General features: G+C 41.6%; 1 protein-coding gene across 1 annotated transcript in view; it reads right to left on the bottom strand.

Moving 5' to 3' along the window:
- LOC130544270 (transport and Golgi organization protein 1 homolog) overlaps window positions 1-22,091 on the bottom strand; it is a 45,273-nt gene extending 23,182 nt beyond the window's left edge. Inside the window, exon 1 of the mRNA XM_057315285.1 lies at window positions 21,766-22,091. Within this exon, the coding sequence (XP_057171268.1) occupies window positions 21,766-21,813 (48 nt within the window). The 5' untranslated portion in view covers window positions 21,814-22,091. The remainder of the gene's footprint in view (window positions 1-21,765) is intronic.
- Window positions 22,092-22,991: the final 900 nt, after the last annotated feature.

Genomic DNA, 22,991 nt, shown 5'->3' with positions numbered 1-22,991 from the left:
AATGCCCCATGCACCTCCTCTGCCCCTGCACAGTCCCCTAGAAGGGGTGGCACCATGTGGTGGCCCCAGTAGGCTCCACCAAGCATGTCAGGGTGTCATCTGACCCTGGAAGTTAGATGCATCCCTGTGACGTGCTCTGGCCAGTGAGATGTGAGTGGGAGTGAGGGGTGCCACCTCAAACAGAACACTTGGGACAACTGAGTCTGGCATCCCCTCTGTCCATCTCATATAGCACCTGGCAGTTACCTACGGTGGGTCTGCTTTTATCCTGGTCCCAGGAAGACCATGTGGGTGTCTGGCAGGAGCAAGAAAGATACTTCCCTCGTTAGAAGCCGCTAAGACACAGGGCTACTAGTTACACACAGTAACATCTGGCCCATGCTAACTGGCAGGCACCCTCCGGTCTACTCTCTATCAGGCAGCACAGCCTAACATGCAAAGCATGAACTCTGTTGTCAGATACACATGGCTTTGAGCTCCAGATCTGCCCTTTTCTTCACTCCAACCTCAGGCAGTTTACTGTGAGTCTTTGAGCCTCCATTTCCACTCTGCAAAATAGACGGTTATACCATCTCAGGTTTGGAGGGGCTGAAATGAAACAGTAATACATGTAAAGCTTTGAGTCCAGTGCCTGGCACACATAGTAAATGTTCAATAAATATTAGCTGCATGCCTTTATGTTTCGAAGGTAGACATTCAGAAAGCACAGGAACGTATTATTACGAAAGAAGGACATGTTAAATTTTTGGCCCGTGTATCCTTTCAAACTTTGTTTTTCAACAAATAGCATAATATTTACATTCATTCACAGCCCTTTTCCTCTCAACAAGATACTGTGTTCTTTCCATGTTACAAATAACTACCTGCATCATGTTTTTAAGTTATATAATATTAAATACCATGAATAATTTAATCATTTCTCTATTGTTGGGCATTTTCATAGGTTGCAAATGGCATCAAAGACAAATGAAGTAGAATAAAGTCCATCATAACGTATTGCAGGCTAGAATAAATATTATTCTATTAACTCTTCTTTGTTATGTATCTATAAACATATTGGGTTGCGATTTAAAATGTATTCCTGGAGAGAATCCAAGATGGAGGAGGAACAGAAGACCTTAATTTCATACGGTTCCTGGAATTCAGCTAGATAGCTATCAAACCATTGGAACATCTGTGAACGCAACACAAGATGGAATAAAAGAATAGCTGCAACTCTCCAAATAGAACAAGTGACCACCTTCTCCAACGTAGGAGGTGTGAAGTGAATCTGAGGTGATATGCGGAAAGATAAACTGCAGGGGGAGGGAACCTCTGTTAGTTGGCTACAAGAAAGTGGTAGAGAAATGTAGCACAAAATCAGAGCTTTTAGAAGTCTGCTCCAGTGAGGGATGTCCCTGCCTGAAAGGTGCCCAGGTGGCAAAACAGGGCAGAATCCTAGGTGGGTTAGTGTGGTCTCGGGATCCCCGGGGTCACAGAAATAACAGGGGTGCCTGAGTGTGGCAGAGCTCGCAGGCATCGGAGCAGGGAGCCACCTGGAATCAGTGAGCCCAGGAGTGGGCTCTTAGCTCAGGGATGCCATATACCATGAACTGCAGAATGGCCAGGCAACCGCTCTCTGAGCAGGGGCCCAGCAAATGGCAGAACCAGCAGAATCCCCCATTCCTCCCCAGGGAGGAACAGCTCAGGGTGTGCACTGCAGGAGTCTGCAGGGTTTAGAGACACCAGTGGCATCCAGGCTTGAGATACAGATGCTCAGTCACAGGCTGGGTGAGCACAGAGAGCGGGCGGAGACCAGGGAGATAGGAATGATTGACTGCTTTTCCCTGAGGAAGCACTCAGGGGTGGGTCCCCGAGTTCCCGGATCCGGGACTGGAGTTTGGGAGGCCCCCATTTTCATTCTCACATCCGCTAAAGCTGGGCAGAAACCCTTCAGGGAACAAAAGCCACATAGAGCAAACTAGACCAGATTACTTAGCCGGGACCCTGGCAAGGGCGCTACAATTCAGCCCTGACAAAAATACCTGAGAATCAAGGCAACAGGCCCCTCCCCAAGATCTCCAAGAATATCCATTCAAGACCGAGTATACCAATCATTGAGAACTGCAAAACTTCAGCACTAGGGGAATATAGTATATAGAATTCATGGTTGTTTCCCCAGGAATCTCGAGTCTTTCAATTTTAATTTTTTTTCTCTTTCATTTTTCAACCCATTTCTTATTTCATCAACTCTTTCTTAAAAATCTTTTTAAATTTTCATTTGTACAGTTACATTCTATCCTTTCACTGTATTTAATTTTGTTTTTGTAAATACTCAAGTTTTTTTCTTTACAATTTTGGGATGCAGTTTCCTCTAACAGACCAAAATACAACCAGAATCTAGTGTATGGTTCAGTTCTCTTCACCTGTCTGATCATATTCTCTTTTTTCCCCCTCTTCTTCTTCTTCTTCTTCTTTTTTTTTTTTTTTGTTTATTCGTTTTGTTTTCTTAAAGTCTCTTTAAATTTTCATCTTTACAGATACATTCTATCTTTTCAATCTGTTTAATTTTTGTATATATAAATATGCTTTTCTTTACAATTTTGAGATGTAGTTTCTTCTAACAAACTGACCAAAATACACTCAGGATATAGTGTTCTGTTCACCTATCAGTGTATATTCTTTTATTTTCCCTTTTTTTCCACTTTGGTTTTTGTCTTTTAATTTCCATTTGTACGGTTACATTCTATCTTTCCATTGTATTCAATTTTATTTTGGTACATATGTAAGTTTTTCTTTCTTTACGATTTTGGGATCTAGTTTTCTAACAAACAGACCAAAATACACACAGGATCCAGAGTATCGTTCGGTGTATATTTCTTTGGGGTCGTTGTTGCCGTTTTAGTATTTTGTTCTCTCACTCATCTATTCTTCACTGCACCAAATGACAAGATGGAAAAACTCACCTCAAAAAAGAGAACAAGAGGCAGTGCTGATTGCCAGGTCCCTAATCAGTATGGACGTAAGTCAGATGTTGGAAGTAGAGTTCAATAGAGATAACTAGCTGGGCTTGAAAAAAGCATAGAAGACACTACAGAATCCCTTTCTGGAGAAATAAAAGAACTAAAATCTAACCAACTCGAAATCAAAAAGGCTATTAATGAGATGCAATAGAAAATGGAGGTTCTAAGTGCTAGGATAAATGAGGCAGAAACAGTGACTTTACAGATAATACAATGGCACTAAATTCATATCGTTCAATAATTACTCTGAATGTAAACGGGCTAAATGTCCCAATCAAAAGACAAAGGGTATCAGATTGGAGAAAAAAGCAAGACCCATCCATATGCTGTCTGCAAGAGACTCATTTCAGACCCAAAGACACCTCCAGATTCAAAGTGAGGGGGTGGAAAACCATTTATCATGCTAATGGACATCAAAAGAAAGCTGGGGTGGCAATCCTTATATCAGACAAATAGATTTCAAATCAAGGCTGTGATAAGGGATGAGGAAGGACACTATACCATAATTAAAGGGTCCATTCAACAAGATCTAACAATTGTAAATATTTATGCCCTGAACAGGGGAGCAGCCGATTATATAAGCCAATTAATAACAAAATCAAAGAAACACATGGACAATAATACAATAATAGTAGGGGAATTTAACACCCCACTCACTGCCATGTACAGATCATCTAAGCAGAAGATCAACAAGGAAACAAGGACATTGAATGACACACTGGACCAGACGGACTTCACAGATATATTCAGAACATTCCAAACTAAAGCAACAGAATACACATTCTTCTCATGTGCACATGGAACATTCTCCAGAAAAGATCACATACTGGGTCACAAATCATTTCTCTACTGGTACCAAAAGACTGGGATCATTCCCTGCATATTGTGGGACCACAATGCTTTGAAACTGGAACTCAATCACAAGAGGAAAGTTGGAAAGAATTCAAATACATGGAGGCTAAAGAGCATCGTGCTAAAGAATGAATGGGTTAACCAGGAAATTAAACAAGAATTTTAAAAATTCATGGAAACAAATGAAAATGAAAATACAACTATTGAAGACCTTTGAGAAGCAGCAAAGGCAGGCCTAAGAGGGAAGCATATAGCACTACAAGCCTTTCTCAAAGAACAAGAAAGGTCTCAAAATGCAACCTAACCTGACACCTAAAGGCACTGAAGAAAGAACAGCAAATAAAGCCTAAACCCAGCAGGAGAAGAGAAATAATAAGGATTAAGGCAGAAATCAAGGAAATAGAAACCAAAAGAACAGTAGAACAGATCAATGAAAGAAGAAGCCGGTTCTTTTGAAAGAATTAGTAAGATTGATAAACCTCTGCCCAGACTTACCAAAAGAGAAAGGACCCAAATAAAGAAAATCATGAATGAAAGAGGAGAGCCACAATCAACACCAAAGAAATACAAACAATTATAAGAACATATTATGTGCAACTACATGCCAACAAATTAGGCAACCTGGAAGAAATGGAAGCATCCCTAGAGATGTCTGAACTACCAAAACTGAACTAAGAAGAAAAAGAAAACCTGAACAGACCCATAACCAGCAAGGAAATTGAAGCAGTAATCACAAATCTCCCAACAAATAAGAGCACAGACCAGATGGCTTCCCAGGGGAATTCTACCAAACATTTAAAGAACTAAAGTCTTCTTCCAAGGTCTTTCTACAAGGCCAGCATTAGCTTGATCCCAAAACCAGATAAAGACCTCACCAAGAAGGAAAATTACATACCAATATCCCTGATGAACATGGACGCAAAAATTCTCACCAAAATACTAGCCAATACGATCCAGCAGTCCATTAAAAGGATTATTCACCATGACCAAGTGGGATTTATTCCTGGGCTGCAAGGGTGGCTCAACCAGCACAAACCAATCAATGGGGTACACAACATTAATAAAAGAAAGGACAAGAACCACATGACCCTCTCAATAGATACAGAAAAAGCATTTGACAGGTACAGCATCCTTTCTTGATTAAAACTCTTCACAGTGTAGGGATAGACAAAACATACCTCAATATCATAAAAGCCACCTAGGAAAAGCCCATTCATTCTGCATGGGTAAAAACTGAGAGCTTGTCCCCTAAGGTCAGGAACATGGCAGGGACGTCCACTATCACCAATGCTGTTCAACATAGCGCTAGAAGCCCTAGCCTCAGCAATCATACAGCAAAAGGAAATAAAAGGCATTGGCAAAGAAAAAGTCAAACTCACTCTTCACAAACGACATGATGCTGATAACCAAAAGACTCCACCCCCAAATTGCCAGAACTCATACTGGAACTCGGCAAAGTGGCACGTTTAAATCAAGCACAGAAATCAATTGCATTTCTATACACTAACAATGACACAGAAGAAAGAGAAATTAAGGAGTCAAAGCCATATACAATTGAACCCAAACCATAAGATACCTAGGAATAACCTAAACGAAGAGGCAAAGGATCTATCCTCCGAAAACTACAGAACACTCATGAAAGAAATTGAGAAAGACACACACACACACACACACACACACACACACACACACACACAAGGGAAAACGTTCCATGATCATGGATTGGAAGAACATATATTATTAAAATGTTTATGCTACCTAGAGCAATCTCTACATTCAATGCAATCCCTATCAAATACCATCAACTTTTTTCACAGAGCTAGAAGAAATAATCCTAAAAATTGTATGGAACCAGAAAAGACCCCAAATAGCCAAAAGAATGTTGTAAAAGAAAACCAAAGCTGGTGGCATCACAATTCCGGACTTCAAGCTGTCTTATAAAGCTGTAGTCAACGAGACAGTATGGTACTGGCAGAAAAACAGACACATAAATCAATGGAACAGAATAGAGAGCCCAGAAATGGACCCTCAGCAATATGGTCAACTAAACTTTGACAAAGCAGGAAAGAATATCCAATGGAAAAAAGATAGTCTTTTCAGCAAATGGTATTGAGAAAATTGGACAGCCACAGGCAGAAAAGAAAGAAAGTGGACCATTTCCTTATACCATTCTAAAACTGGATAAAAGACCTAAATGTGAGATAGGAAACCATCAAAATCCTAGAGGAGGACACAGGCAGTAACCTCTGTGACCACGGCCACAGCAACTTCTTGCTAGACACATTTCCAAAGGCAAGGGATGCAAAGGCAAAAATGAACTATTGGGACTGCATCAAGATAAAAAGCTTTTGCACAGCAAATGAAACAGTTGACAAAACCAAAAGACAACCAACAGAATAGGAGAAGATATTTGCAAATGACATATCAGATAAAGGGCTAGTATTCACAATCTGTAAAGAACTTATCAAACTCAACACCCAAAGAACAAGTAATCCACTCAAGAAACGGGCAGAAGACATGAACAGACATTTCTCCAAAGAAGACATCCAAACGGCCAACAGACACATGAAAAAATGCTCCACATCACTTGGCATCAGGGAAATACAAATCAAAACCACAATGTGATACCACCTTACACCAGTCAGAATGGTTAAAATTAACAAGTCAGGACACGACAGATGTTGGCAAGGATGTGGAGAAAGGGGAGCTCTCTTCCACTGTTGGTGGGAATGCAAGCTGGTGCAGCCACTCTGGAAAACAGTACCGAGGTTCCACAAAAAATTGAAAATAGAGCTACCCTATGACTCAGCCATCGCACTACTGGGTATTTACCCCATAGATACAAATGTACTGATCTGAAGGGGCACCAGTGTTTATACCAGCAATGTCCACAAAGACTATCTATGAAAGGAGCCCAGATGTCCATCGACACATATTGAATGGATAAAGAAGACGTGATATATATAGATGGATAGATACATAGATAGATAGATAGCTAAGATGGAATATTATGCAGCCATCAAAAGTGAAATCTTGCCATTTACAGTGATGTGGATTGAAAGAGGGTATTATGCTGAGCAAAAAAAGTCAATCAGAGAAAGACAATTATCATATGATCTCACTAGTATTTGGAATTTAAGAAACAAAAGAGAGGATCATAGGGGGAGAGAGGAAAGAGGTTAAAAGAAGACAAAACTAGAGAGGGCAACAAACCGTAAGAGACTCTTAATCATAGGAAGCTGACTGAGGTTTGCTGGAGGGGAGGGGGGGTGGAGGGATGGGGTAATTGGGTCATGGACATTGAGTAGGGCATGTGATGTAATGAGCACTGGATGTTAATATAAGACTGATGAATGACAGACCTGTAAGTCTGAAACCAATGATACCGTCTATGTTAATTAAATGAATTTAAATATATGTTTTTAAAAAAAGGAGAGGACAAAAATAAATAAAATCAAAAATGTAAGAGGTGAATTAACAACCAACATCACAAGAACACATAGGATCATAAGAGAACATTATGAACACTTATCTGCCAACAAATAAGACAACCTACAAGAAATTGATCAATTGCTAGAAACATATAAGCTTCTAAAATGGAATGAAGAACAGAAAATTGGAACAGACCAATTACTAGCAATGAAATTGAATCAGTAATCAAAAACCTCTGATCCAAAAGATGAGGACTGGATGGTTTCACAACTGAATTCCACCAAATAATTAAGGAACATTTAATACCTATTCTTCTCAAACTATTCTAAAATACAGAAGAGAAGGATAAGCTTCCAAATTCATTCTATGAGGCCAGCATGACCCTGATGCTCAAACCAGATAAACACACTACAAAATAAGGAAACTAAAGGCCAGTATCTCTGATGAAACTAGATGCAAAAATTCCCAACAAAATTTTAGCAAACTGAATCCAACAGGGCATTAAAAAACAAAAACCATTCCCCCCGGTCAAGTGGGATTTCTTCCAGGGATGCGAGGGTGGGTCAATATGCACAAATCAAGGCGACAGATCATAGTAACAAGAGACAGAAAAACAACTATATGATCATGTCAATAGATGAAGAAAAATCATTTAACGAGGACAACATCTATTCATTATTAAAATGCTCAACGAAGTAGGAATAGAGGAAACATACCTCAACAGAATAAAGGTCAGCTATGAAAAACCCATGGCTAACATCACCCTCAGTGCTGAAAAACTGAGAGCTTTCACTCTAGGTTCAGGAGCAAGACAAACATGTCCACTCTCACCACATTTACTCGACATATTACTGAGTCCTAGACACAGCGATCAGACAAGAAGAAATAAAAGGCACTCATATTGGTAATGAAAAAAACAAAATTTTCCCCTATCTGTAGATGACATGAGACTATGACATGAGACTATACAGAGAAAACCCTAAAGACTCTACCAAAAAAACTCCTAGAAGCAATCAATAAATTCAGTAAAGCTTCAGGATACAAAATTTATATATGTTGCATTTGTATATGCTCCTAATGAAGTTGTAGAAACCAAAATTAAGAAAACAGTCCTGTTGACAGTTGCACCATAAAGTTTAAAATACCTAGCAATCAACTGAACCAAGGAGGTGAAATGCCTGTACTCTGAAAGCTATCCAACACTGGCGAAAGAAACTGAAGATGACAGAAGCAAATCCATGAGCAAATTCCATGTTCATCAATTGGGAGAACCAATATTAAAATGTCCCTGCCACCTGAGGGAACCCACAGATTTAATGCAATCCCTATCAAAATACCAACAGCAGTTTTTCACTCAACCAGAATAAAGAATCTTAAAATTTGTACAGAACACAAAGACCCTGAATGACCAAAACAATCTTGAAAAAGAACAAAACTGGAGGTATCACAATTCCAGATTTCAAGACATACTATAACTCTGTAATAATCAAAACAATATGACCTGGCACAAAAATGAATACACAGATCAATGGAATAGGACAGTCCAGAAATAACCCCATCTTTATATGGTCAATTCATCCATGACAAAGGAGACCAGAATACACAATGGGGAAAAGACTTGTCTCTTCAACAAATGGTGCTGGAAAAACTGGACGCCCACCCACAAAACAATGAAACCAACCACTTCCTTACACCACCCACAAAAATAGACTCAAAATAGATTAAAGACCCACATGTGAGACCTGAAACCATAAAATTCCTAAAAGAATACATGCAGTAATTTTTTTGACATCAGCTATGGGAACAATTTTCTAAGCTAGGTCTCCTCTGGCAAGGGACACAAAAGCAAAATTAATTAACTGGGATTACAACAAAATATTAACTTTTGCTCAGTGAAGGAAGCTACCAACAAAACACAAAGGCAATATACTGAATGCGAGATGTTTGCAAATGATGTGTCTAATAAGAAGTTAATATCCAAAATACATATAGAACTTATACAATGCCACACCAAAAAAACCCCAAAGTATCCAATTAAAAATAAGCAGAGGACATGAATAGACATTTCTCTCTAAAGAAATACAGATGGTCAACAGACACCTGAAAAGATGCTTACTTTCACTAATCATGGGGGAAATTCAAATCAGAATAAGATATCATCTCACACACATCATAAGGGGTAGAAGAAAAAACACAAGAAATAACAAGTGTTGTTGAGGATTGGAGGAAAAGGTACCCTCATGCACTGCTGGTGGGAATGCAAACTGATACAGCCACTACGGAAAACAAGATGTGGGTTCCTCACAAAATTTCTAAATACCATACAATCCAGTAATTCCACAGTGGGCATTTACCCAAGGTAAATGAAAACACTAATTTGAGAAGAGAGATGCACCCCTACATTAACTGAGGCATTATTACCACAGCCAAGATACGGAGGCAACCCAAGTGTCCGTCCATACATTAGTGGATATAGAAGATGTAGTATATATTCAATAAAACATTACTCAGATATTAAAAAGAAGTTGAGATCTTGCCATTTGCAACAACATGGATGGATCTAGAAGATATAATGCCAAGCGAAAGAAGTCAGAGAGAGACAAATACCATGTGATTTCACTCATATCTGGAATTTAATAAACAAAGAAAAAAGATGAATCCAAACAGACTCTTAAATACAGAGAACAAACTGATGGTTGACAGAGGAGAGGTGGGTGGGGGGATGGGTGAAAAAGATGAAGGGGATTACGAGGACACTGATGGTGATGAGCACAGAGTCATGTATACAGTGGTAGAATCATATTGCACACCTGACACTAATATAACACTTACTTATACATGAATAAAAAAAATTTAAAGAATAATGGCACAACAGATTTGTTGATTTCTTTATCTTGGAATGAAAATGTGACACATTTAGTTTCTGAAATCATTCATAAATTGGAAAAAAAAAATGGGGGTATTGTCCTATTATTGCCCCTATCCAGATATATAATTGAGTAACTATAGCAGGTCTGTGCAGTATAAGCCATTATTTCTTCCCCCCAAATGATTATGCCCCCTTGCATCTTATTCAGCAAATTACCTTAATTTCATACGCAAAAGGTCTCCATTTATGATTTCAAATGTGCAAACCTTAAAATTGCACACATAGGATATATACCTCTTTTCAAATTAAATGAAATGGGGGGGGGAGTCTTATGTCTAAAATATACCTATATTTACTACATAGTTAAAATATCAAATGAAATACACTATGATGAAATGACATCACACTGATACAGATACATTCCTTTTTTAAATGACTAGTCAATGTGGGAAGATATTTTCACCTGTGTGGAAAAAGTTAGTAATAACCTACAACAACAAATCCTGAAGTTATACAAAGCTGCATTCTCCTTAGAAGGCCTATCTTCTTGTCTTACAAGTCACAGGAAGGAGGCATGACAGTATGTGTTATGAATGTACAACTTAGGAAGATACAGGGGTGCCTGGGTGGCTCAGTCAGTTAAGCATCTGCTTTTGGCTCCGTTCATGCTCTCAGGGTCCTGGATGGAGTCCTGCATTGGGCTCCCAGCTCAATGGGGACTCTGTTTCTCCCTCTGCCTCTCCCTCCTGCTCACACTCTCTCTCCCTAAGGAATAAACAAAATCTTAAAAAAAAAAACAAACAAACAGGAAGATATATGAATATATGTGAATTAGAAAATAAACAAAAGAGAAAAGTGAATAAATTGGAAATGTATGAATTGGTGGATGCAAGCACCATTTTTGGGTGTTATATGCAACTAATGAATCATCGAGCTTTACATCTAAAAACCAGGGATGTACTGTATGGTGACTAACATAATAAAAAAATATTATCATAGGGGCGCCAGGGTGGCTCAGTCATTGCGCATCTGCCTTCGGCTCAGGGCATGATCCCGGCGTTATGGGATCGAGCCCCACATCAGGCTCCTCCGCTATGAGCCTGCTTCTTCCTCTCCCACTCGCCCTGCTTGTGTTCCCTCTCTCGCTGGCTGTCTCTCTCTCTGTCAAATGAATAAATAAAATCTTTTAAAAAAAATAGTATAATAAAATAATAAAATAAAAATTAAAAATTAAAAAAATAACATGTTTTTTCTTCCAAAACAGATTCAAAAACTCTGCTTAGTACAATCTTCTCCATATTTAGAAGTGTTCCTGATAATTTTTTTTTTTAAGATTTATTTTCTTTGAGACAGAAAGCAAAAGCCAGTGGACAGGTAGAAGGAGGGGGAGGAGAGAGAGACAGAGAGAGAGAGAGAGAGCGCGCACCTGCAGATTCCATGCTGAGTGGGGAAGCCCAACCCAGGGCTCAATCCCAGGACCCTAAGATCAAGACCTGAGCTGAAATCAAGTCAGACACTTAACTCACTGACACCCAGGTGCCTCTGACCTGGGGTTTTGAGGCCAAGTTTTCTCCTAGATTTCAAGCTTCATACCCTGTGTCTGAGCTCTCCAAGCTTTACCTGGGATCTATTGATGGTCTTTTTTTTTTTTTTTTTTTTTTTAATCACCCCTGAGTGTACTTGTTTGGCCTTCAGGTCTGATTCAGATTCTTCCTGAAGGATCTGTGCAGTCTTTAGTCTAATTCCTGTCTGGAATGGGACTGCTCCTAATGGAATTGGGCTAGCCCTCAATCTGAGTCCTTTTAAAAGCAGACCCTTCCAGTGGGAACTCTGTCAGTTGCAATTGTGTAGGCTTTGGTCCTATTCCCCTTTGCAACTGCACTCTTCCCTTTGGGACTGTGCCTGTTGGAACTGCACTAGCCTTCAGTCTCTGGTCTGTTTGGGACTGAACTGTTCTCTCTGAAACTGGGCTGGCCTTTGGTATGATTCCTTCTGGAAACAGGATGGCCTTGAAATTCTTTTATAAGAAATGGGATCCCAGTCATCAAAATGCTTTAGGGCATTTCACCCATGGGGACACTGGATGGTTTTATGTTTAAAAATAGTCTTTAAATTTGTATGGAACCAGAAAAGGCCCCAAATCTCCAAGGAACTGCTGAAAAGGAAAAACAAATTGGGGGCATCACAATACCGGATTTCGAGCGGTACTACAAAGCTGTGAATTCAAAGACAGCATGGTACTGGCACAAAAACAGACACATAGACCAATGGAACAGAATAGAGAACCCAGAAATGGACCCTCGGCTCTTTGGGCAACTAATCTTTGATATAGCAGGAAAAAACATCCAGTGGAAAAAAGACAGTCTCTTCAATAAATGGTGCTGGGAAAATTGGACAGCTACATACAAAAGAATGAAACTTGACCAATCTCTCACACCATACACAAACATAAACTCCAAGTGGATAAAAGACCTTGATGTGAGACAGGAATCCATCAGAATTCTAGAGGAGAACATAGGCAGCAGCCTCTATGACATCGGCCAAAGCAAACTTTTTCATGACACATCTCCAAAGGCAGGAGAAACAAAAGATAAAATGAACTTATGGGACTTCATCAAGATAAAAAGCTTCTGCACAGCCAAGGAAACAGTCAAAAAAATCTAAGAGGCAGCCCACGGAATGGGAGAAGATATCTGCAAATGATGCTACAGATAAAAGACTGGTATCCAAGATCTACAAAGAACTTCTCAAACTCAATACACGAGAAACAAATAAATAAAAAAATGGGCAGAAGATACGAACAGACACTTTTCCAATGATGACATACAAATGGCTAACAGACACACGAAAAAATGTTCAAAATCCTTAGCCATCAGGGAAATTCAAATCAAAACCACACTGAGATACCACCTTACGCCAGTTAGAATGGCAAAAATAGACAAGGCAAGAAACAACAATTGTTGGAGAGGATGTGGAGAAAGGGGATCCCTCCTACATTGTTGGTGGGAATGCAAGTTGGTACAGCCACTCCCGAAAACAGTGTGGAGGTCCCTTAAAAAGTTCAAAATTGAGCTACCCTATGATCCAGCCATTGCACTACTGGGTGTTTACCACAAAGATACAGATGTAGTGAAGAGAAGGGCCATATGCACCCCAATGTTCATAGCAGCATTGTCCACAATAGCTAAATCGTGGAAGGAGCCGAGATGCCCTTCAACAGATGACTGGATTAAGAAGTTGTGGTCCATATATACAATGGAATATTACTCCGCTATCAGAAAGAACGAGTTCTCAACATTTGCTGCAACATGGACGGCACTGGAGCAGATAATGCTAAGTGAAATAAGTCAAGCAGAGAAAGACAATTATCATATGATTTCTCTCATCTGTGGAACATAAGAACTAGGATGATCGCTAGGGGAAGAAAGGGATAAAGAAAGGGGGGTAATCACAAGGGGGAATGAAACATGAGAGACTATGGACTATGAGAAACAAACTGAGGGCCTCACAGGGGAGGGTGGTGGGGGAATGGGATAGACCGGTGATGGGTAGTAAGGAGGGCACATATTGCATGTTGCACTGGGGGTTATAAGCAACTAACGAATCATCGAACTTTACATCGGAAACCGGGGATGTACTTATGGTGACTAACATAATATAATAAAAAATCATTAAAAAAAATAAAAAATAAATAAAACAAAATAAAATAAAATAAGGGGGCAATATGAGAAAAAAAAAAAACAAATTATGGTCCCTCTGGAGGCATATTTTTAAATAAATGGACTGACCTAACCTGAAATAATTGACAACTTCAATGGCCATGATGAGGAACTTTTGATCATCCCAACCTTAATTTTCTCACACCTGAATGGACTGCCATGGTTCTAAAATTGACAAAACAGGATACCGATTACAATAGGTATTTGGAAGCTGCCAAATGCTAACAAGAATCGAAAATTGCATCTCTCCAAATACAATTTGTAAACTAAATGAGGGGGCGACGGGGTGGCTCAGTCAAGTGAGAGTCTGCCTTCTGCTCAGGTCTTCATCCCAGGGTCCTGAGCTGAGTTCCCCATCAGTCTCCCTGCTCAGTGGGGAGCCTGCTTCTCCCTCTCCCTCTGCCTGCCACTCTCCCTGCCTGTGCTCTGTCTCTGTCAAATAAATAATTTTAAAAAATTAAATAAATGATGCAAGCATACAATTAAAGAGACAAAACAGGGCTTCTGAGTCCTCTTCTTCTCCTCCCCCACTTTCTTTGTCTAAGGAGGGGAGGCAACCACATTGTGCTCAGGCCACACCTCAGGCCCCACCTCCAGCACCATCTCCCTCTGTTATCTCTGCACCCTCTCATCTCCTCTGCTCCCACACTCTTATCTGATGTGGGAAACAAAGACAGAAGAAAAATTGTTAAATTTCCTTACTTCCTAGAGCCCAAGTCCTTGAAACAGGCAGAGTGACATTCCTCTAGGGACTCAACTGCCTTGATGTTAATACTTTGCTAAGGCCTCTCTCCCTCTTTTCCTTTTACCAAACCTTCCTTTTCCTCTGAAGCTCTCTCTGCTTCCTCCTCTCCTAAACCTCTTGAAACCTGCCCCTTTGAAGTTAAATCTCCTGAGGATCTAAATAGATCCCACATTTCCAACTTTTTTTTTTAAAGGTTTTATTTATTTATTTGACAGAGATAGAGACAGCCAGCGAGAGAGGGAACACAAGCAGGGGGAGTGGGAGAGGAAGAAGCAGGCTCATAGCGGAGGAGCCTGATGTGGGGCTCGATCCCATAACACCGGGATCACGCCCTGAGCCAAAGGCAGTTGCTTAACCACTGTGCCACCCAGGCGCCCCCCAACTTTTTTTTTTTTTTTTGACTACAGTTGACACACAATATTACATTAGTTTCAGGTGTACAACTTAGTGATTCTATAACTTTATACATTAGGCTATATTCACCACAAGTACAGCTACCGTCTATCCCATTACATCACTACGAACCATCATTGACTGTATTCCTTATGCTCTGCTTTTTATTCCCATGACTTACTCATTTCATTACTGGAGGCCTATATCTCCCTCTCCCCTTCACCCATTTTGCCCACCACATGATAGTGAGTGTGCTGTGGGCTCTCCTTTGTTACAATATGTAGATGATTGGCATCTCTGCTCCCCTCCTCACACCTCTTCACAGGAAGACAGCATCCACCTGGGAAAACTTTTGGCCTTAAAAGGGTCATGCAGTCTCCAAAGAAAAACTGCAGTTTGCTCAAACTCAGCTTAGGTATTTAGGTCACCTGATCTCAGAACAAGGACAGTACCTGGATCCAGGTAGACTCAAGGCATCCTCAATTTCCCACAACCTAAAACTAAGCACCAATGACCAGGCTTTCCTGGACTGGCCAGCTACTGTCAACAGTGGATTCCAAACTTCTCTTTTAAGGCTCAGCTGCTGTACATTTTACTAAAACATGAGAAACCTAACACAATTATTCAGAAAGAGGGGGATGACACCGCTTTGAAACTTTAAACAAAAGTCTACCATTAGCCCCTGCCCTTGGAACTCCTAATGACCAACTTCCCTTTTTCATCTCTCTGATACGGAAGGGAATGTCCTTGCAGTGCTCACCCCAAAACACAAGGACCACCATCATCCCACAAGGTATAAGAGTCAACAGGTAGATGCTATGGCTGGGGGATACCCGCCTGCCTCAGAGCCATTCCTGCCACTGCCCTCTGGGATAAGGCCACTGAAGAATTCATCACACCATCCCCTTTAACCATCGCTGCACCCCATGTAGTAGAAGCCCTTCTGAACTCTCCTCACACTCAACATTTTCCAGACAGTCACCTCACCTCCTATGAAATCCTCCTGGTACCACTCCTCACATAACTCTTTCTGGTTCCAAAAGCCTCAACCCAGCCACCCTTCTCCCCTCCTTCACAGATGAAACCCCCCCACAGCCACTTCACACCGACAGGTCACCTGTTGACTCCCTGTGACAATTTTCAGCAAATTGCTCTAACCAAAGCACACTTTTCATGCTTTCCTGATGGTTCTTACTTAGAGGAGGAAAATGATAAATATCTCGCCAGCTAAGCTACCACAACTCCCTTTGAGGACACTGAGGCAGCACCTTTCCCTCTGGCTACTTCAGCCCAGCAGGATGAGTTCTGTGTCCTTAAGGCAGCTTCTATTGTAGCCGAGGGCAGCACTGCAAACATGTAAGGTGATACTCGGTATATGCTTTGGATAGCTAGCTCATGGTTTTGGAATATTATGGAAGAAACGAGGTTTCCTTCCTTACAATGGGGATGAGATTAAAAATGGCTGCTAGGTCTAAAATTCATCAGATGCCATGCTTTTGCCTGCAGATCTAGCTATTATTAAGGTCCCAGGGATATTCTGCACTTGACTTTCTGGAGGCCAAAGGAAACCACCTGGCTTATAGTTCTGCCCAAAAAAAGCTGCTCAAAAGGACACCGAGAGCCAGACCTCTGTCATGTTCTGAAGGGATGTCCTACCAACTGACAATTGGGAAAAATTGAGCAGACATGGCCAACAACAGGGCCCAGACAAGGAGAAACAATGTTGGGAATCTGATGACTAGTTGATAAAAAGAGAGAATTCTGGTTTGGATCAAATAACAATATGGCCATCTCCAAAATTCTAAAATTCCCACTCCTGACAACTGTACAAATATTAAACCATTGGTCTACTGACAAACTGATAGGGTTGATGAACCAGTATTGGTGGGGAAATGCTAAGAAGACTGCAGAAAGTGCCAACCTTGCTTGTCCCACTTGTCCAAAATACGATCCTGGAAAACAAATCCATACCTCCCCTGGGCATTTTAGACTGCTCAATGAACCATTTGAGATTTGGCAACTGGATTTCATGCAACTTTCTCATCTCATGGAAATAAGTTTGTGTTAGTCAATGTGCCTATGTTATCTCACTGGACCAAAGCTTTCCCTTGTAGAAAGGCCAATGACTCTTCTGTGGCTAAAATCCTGTTAGAAAAAATTCTCTCTCCGGGAAAAGCTCTCTTGAACACCACAATGACCAGAAAACCCATTCTACCGTGCAGGCATTTCACTGAGTTTGTGATCTTTGGCCGGTTTTACAATACTTTCATTGTACATTACTATCCCCTAACCTCACAACTGGTCCAACACCATAATGGCAACACTGGGGACCCAATTGGCAAAATCTGCAGAGACTTTCCAATGACCTGGGCCAAAGGCATTGCCAATACTTCTTCTAAATCTCAAGGCCATCCCCTTTGGAGCTCTGACTCCCAACCTTGGAGATAGTCACTGGATATCCATGCATTTGACCTCTGCCCCCTTTTGACCTGGAGTTGAGAAAAGGGGATATATTTCAATAATGCAAAGATCTAGTTGCTTCTATCAAAATGAACACTGTTGTAGCAGAGCAATCTTTTCAGTGTCCACTCCCAGGGGATAATTATCTTGACCATCACACCCTGCAAGCTGGGGATTCTTTCTCTTGGGAAAGACACTTCCACAGAGATTCTCTTCAACCTCCCTTGAGAGGACCTTATCGGATACTGCTAACCAAACCTTGTGCTGCCAAATCCCAGGGAATGGGCTCTTGGGTCCACGGGACACATTTAAAGAAGGCACCAGACCCTGACTGGACCTGGACACCATCTGGTCACGAGAACATAAATACTTCCCAAATTGAAAGAGAAAACATCTGGGGAGACAGCTTTCCCCCACATGTCCGGACCAGGCCTGCATTCCTTTTCTCACTGTTGCTCCTCCTACCTCTTTTGTGCAAAGAACATGCCTTTTTCTGCATTTCCCAGTCTCTTGCAAAAGGAGGAAACCTCTTTGGAGTATGACCTTTCCAGAAATAGCCTCATTTTTATCTTGTGAGCATTTCTAGAGTTTTAGAAGTTTCAGAATTCAAAAGTCTTTCTTTTACCTAAACTATTAACTGCACCCTGATTCCTTTTGTTTGTTTTTGTTTTGTTTTTGTTTGGTTTCTTTAAAGAAACAGAATTTTTAATTTATTAAAAACATTAAAGACAAATAAAAAAAAAAACCATGCCGTGTTTATAGACAGAGAAATTCAAAATCATAAAAAAATGTCAATACTTTTCCAATTGCCTTGTATATTTTATGCAGCAGCAATTAATATCCCAATATGAGTTTGCAAGAAATATGACAGGCTAATTCTAAACTTGATACGGAAGAGCAAAGACCCATAGACAGCCAAGATGCTTCTGAAGAAAAAGGAAAGGGGAGGGCGCCTGGGTGGCCTCATTCGGTTAAGCATCTGCCTTCGGCTCAGGTCATGATCCCAGGTCCTGGGATCCAGTCCCACATCGGGTTCCCTGCTCGGCGGGAGTCTGCTTCTCCCTCTGCACCCCCTCCCATGTGCACAAAAATAAGTAAATAAAATCTTTAGGGGGGAAAAAAAGGAATAAGGAAAGGAGAACTGCCCCACCAGATATCAAGAATTATTATGAAGCTATAAGATTTAGGATAGGGTGTTATTCATGCTGGGAGACTAATGACTACCACTAGTGCACCCAGACCAGAATCACAAATGTATGAGAACTTCATCCATGACACAGGGGGCACTACAGATCACTGGGGAATGGTGTATGAAATACATGATGTCAGGACAACTGGTCATCCACATGGTAGATCTCTATCTCCTGCCATACACAAAATCTAATTTCCAATGGATTTACCGACTTCAAAATGAAAGATAAAACTGGTTAAACTTGCAGAAGAATATATAGAAAGATATCTTTATGATCCCAGGATAAGAAAATACTTCTTCACCAAGGCAAAAAACATTCTTCAGAAAGAAAATTGGTAAGCATGACAACGTTAAAATTAAGAATTTTTGCTGGGATGCCTGGGTGTCTCAGTCGTTGAGCGTCTGCCTTCAGCTCAGGGCGTGATCCCAGAGTCCTGGGATGCAGCCCCACATCCAGCCCTGCATCAGGCTCCCTGCTCTGCTGGGAGCCTGCCTCTTCCTCTCCCACTCCGTCTGCTTGTGTTCCCTCTCTCACGGGCTCTCTCTTTCTCTGTCAAATAAATAAATAAAATCTTAAAAAAAAAAGGAAAAGAACTTTTGCTAACAAAAAGATACCTTAGAGAAAAATTAAATTAGAAACCAGAAAAAGATACAGGCGTCCCAGGAAACAAGAATATTTGAATGAAATCTTTGAATTATACTTTATCATTCAAACTCCAGCTAACTTTTATATGAAAATCAGGAACCAAACAGATTCTGAAATCTAGGTAGTCTTCATTATTTTAACTCAGCTATCTGAATTCAAAAACTGATAACAAAGAATGTTTTATTCATAACACGCACAACCAACCACAGATCAATATCCAGAATATTTGAAAAGCTAATTCCTACATAACAAAAAGAGAAAAGCAAATAGCCCAATGGCAAAACTAGAATTTTATGGAAGAAAAAAATCCTAGTGGTGAATAAAAACATGAAAAATGTTCAACCTCAATAATAATCATAAAAATTCACCTTAAGGCCACAAAGAGTAACCCTTTTACATTCATCAGGTTGCCAAAAAATTAAGCTTGGCAAGACCAGTTATTGGTGAAGATAGGAATTCTATGCAGTACTGGGACAAGAACAATTGGTACAACTATTTTGAAAGATACTCTGCATTATCTTGCAAAACTCTACACGTTCATTCTTACAAACCAGAAATTCCAATACTAGAAAATGTATATGCCCTATTGAAAATCTTGAACCTACACACCAGGAAACGTGTGAGAATGTCCGTTGCAGCATTGTTCAGAATAACAAAAAACTGGAAACAATTATTCACCAAAAGCAGAATAAATAAATGGTGCTATACTTATATAATTACATAGTTTGAACATCCGGATTCTAATCCAAATGCATGGTTTCTGAATTTATAACATAACAGACCATTACTGATAACACATGGAGTTTTAAACAGCTCTTTTGAGATAACAATACTGTTTTGAAATGTCCCGGAAGTATTCCTATTCTTGCAACAAGTTCTCTAATGCTTCATGTTCCCCAGTGTATCTGTATTCCCAGATGTACTCAGTGATTTCATTTAGTGCATTCTCGCAGTATTTCACTATTTTGCTCCCAGACACTTGAGGAAGACACTTCCAGGAGGCACACGTGACTCCGGGTTTGCCTTCATAGGGAGAAACCTGTCTTCCTTCAGGTAAACAACTGCCAATAAATATTTTCAGTTGGCTCCTTTCAAACCTAGGGTCCTGGGTTAGAACCAACACATGGTTTGGAATTGTCATCTTGCTTTTGATTCTGTACTTGCTGTCTGTCAATCCTTTGTAGAAACAGTGTCCCCAGTGAGGTGATGCTGGCTCACTGGTCTCAATCTCGAGCAGATACAGACTTCACACAGGAAGTACATGAGAGTTTCTCCCTTCTAACCTTCCCAGTTCTTCAAGTGTCACTTGAGTAGTTTACAACTGTGATGCACATTTCCTCCAACATGAGACACGCCACCAGAAAAAGACCTTGCTGGCACTGAAACACAAAACCACTAAATACAAAGAACTTGACTGCTGATCAGAAATTCTTCCAGGGACACCTGGGTGGCTCAGTCGGTTAAGCATCTGCCTTTGGCTCATGATCCAGTGAGTCATGATCCCAGTATCCTAGGACTGAGTCCCACACTGGGCTCCTTGCCCAGCGGGGAGCCTCTTTCTCCCTCTGCCTGATTCTCTCTCTCTCTCTCTCTCTCATACACACACGCACAAATAAAATCTTTAAAAAAAATTCTTCCATGGAAACTTTTTTAAAGTTTTTTAAATTACAATTACCTCACAGTTATATTCATTTCAGGTGTGCAATCTAGTGATTCAACACTTGTAGGCAACACCTGGTGCTCATCACAAATGCATGACTTAATCCCTATCACCTATTGAACCCATCCCCCCAAACATCTCCCCTCTGATTACCAACAGGTTGTTCTCTATAGTAAAAAGGCTGTTTTCTTGGTTTGCCTCTTTTTTCTTCTCGCTGCTCATTTGTTTTATTTCATAAATTCCACAAATGACTAAAATCATATAGTATCTGTCTTTGACGGACTTATTTTGCTCCTCAAGGCAAATCTTGATCAGAACGGGGAAATGTGAAAAGTCGTAACGGGAAATGCCACAAAACAGTCAGGAGGTTTTGGCAGGGGGAGCTCGGACACACTATCACTCTGAATAAACTGGGGACCCAACAGGAAGACATGGACTTGACCTCGCACGTGAATACTCCACTATTCCAGCTACAGGAACTCTATTCTCATCTCTCCATCCCCTCCCCCCAGCCCCCACCTCCCAACAGGACTCAACCATGAGAAGCCACAATGATTTGAACTACCAGATGCCTCCAATGGACTTTTGGTTCCTAACAGCCTTCTAAACTGCCCCCTTTTCGCCTGAAAACAGTGAGCCTCTCTGATGCTCCCCAATGTGCCTAAGGGTTAGTCACTGCTTCTTTGTCCTACATTCTATTCTTCTTCCTTCCCAAACAAAACCAACTTCGGCTGATAAATCCCTCAGAGTTTCTACCTTTAAGGTTACAAAATGGAGGGCAGTTTGTGTTTCTACCTGGGTCTCAGGTTCCAGCAGAATTAGGGAAGTGGGACCCCAGCTCATTCTTTTAGGAAGTCCTGAGAGTCAGCAGTTAGTGCATTCAAGTCCCCACTGAAAGCGGCTCCCGTTCCTCTGAATTTGGCTCAGGATTTCTCCCCAGAAACAAGCCTGCATCTGTAACAAGCCAACCACAGCATCTCTGATGTGGTGTCGCAGGACCCCTCAAGCCACGGATCCCTGAGTAAAACAGGTCTGTTCAAATACCCGCAGGGAAAATGAGGACTGAACCAGGGGAACAGCCCTCAAAATGCAAGCGACTGTGCTACTCACTTACCAGCATGTCCTGGGAAGCCGCCCAGAGCCGCCCCCTCAGCACTCAGCCAACAAGGCAGCTTCTTCCTCTACCTCGGGAGGCGACAAGTTGCTGCAAAGGCCCCAGGGTCTTCCCAGGGTGGGGGCCGAACCTACTGAAATGGCAGCTTTGGCGCTCTATTCCCTGCAGCCAGAGAGGGGCCGGATCCCTGGGGGCCTTCCAGAGCCCTTCCTGCTCTGAGGCGCCTTGGGTCAGAAAAGGAAACGGCGCGCCCTCTGCTGGCCGTGGCTGCGCACGCAGAGAAACCGCCCCCTTCCTGTTGGAGGTGCGCGCGCGCCCTCTGCTGGCCTCCCTGGGAATCCCTGCAATGCTCAAAGTCATGACCCCTCAGATGGAGGGACAGAGGGTGCTCTGTTCCACCCAAGCCATCTCTCTCCATGATAGATCCTAGGGTTCGGCCCCACAATGCAAAAGGAGGGGTCCCCATCTTCCCAAGGGAAACGTCCTCTGCACAGCTCTGCCCCAGAGAGGTCGGAGGTTTGGGCTCAGGGAAATCTGACGCCCTGGATTCCCGCCTTCTCCAGTCCCAACGCTCAGAGTAGCTACCTAGACCTCCTCCCCCCTGGTCCATGGTCCACCTCCACACACCTAGACCAGCAACTGCTTTTCATCCTTCCAACTCCTCTTTGTCTCTGCTTTTCTCTACCCCCTCTCCCTCTCTTGGTTCCTCTCACTTTCCAGGATTTGCCCAATCCCCCCACCACCCACTCAGTGTCCCTCTCCCTGACAGTCTCTTTCTCTATCTCTCCCCAGGCCCTCAGGCCTTCTGCTCTGTGCAGCCCTGTCCAGGACCACCACAGAGGACCACCTCTCCTGTCTCCCCCTCTCTCCTGCCATCATTCGGCCCTGGCCCTGCGCACAGGGCATG

The sequence above is a fragment of the Ursus arctos genome, unplaced genomic scaffold (assembly GCF_023065955.2).
Source record: "Ursus arctos isolate Adak ecotype North America unplaced genomic scaffold, UrsArc2.0 scaffold_2, whole genome shotgun sequence".
NCBI classification, from domain to species: Eukaryota; Metazoa; Chordata; class Mammalia; order Carnivora; family Ursidae; genus Ursus; species Ursus arctos.
The sequence above is the reverse complement of the archived record's forward strand: the minus strand, read 5'-3'. Positions and strand labels throughout refer to the sequence as shown.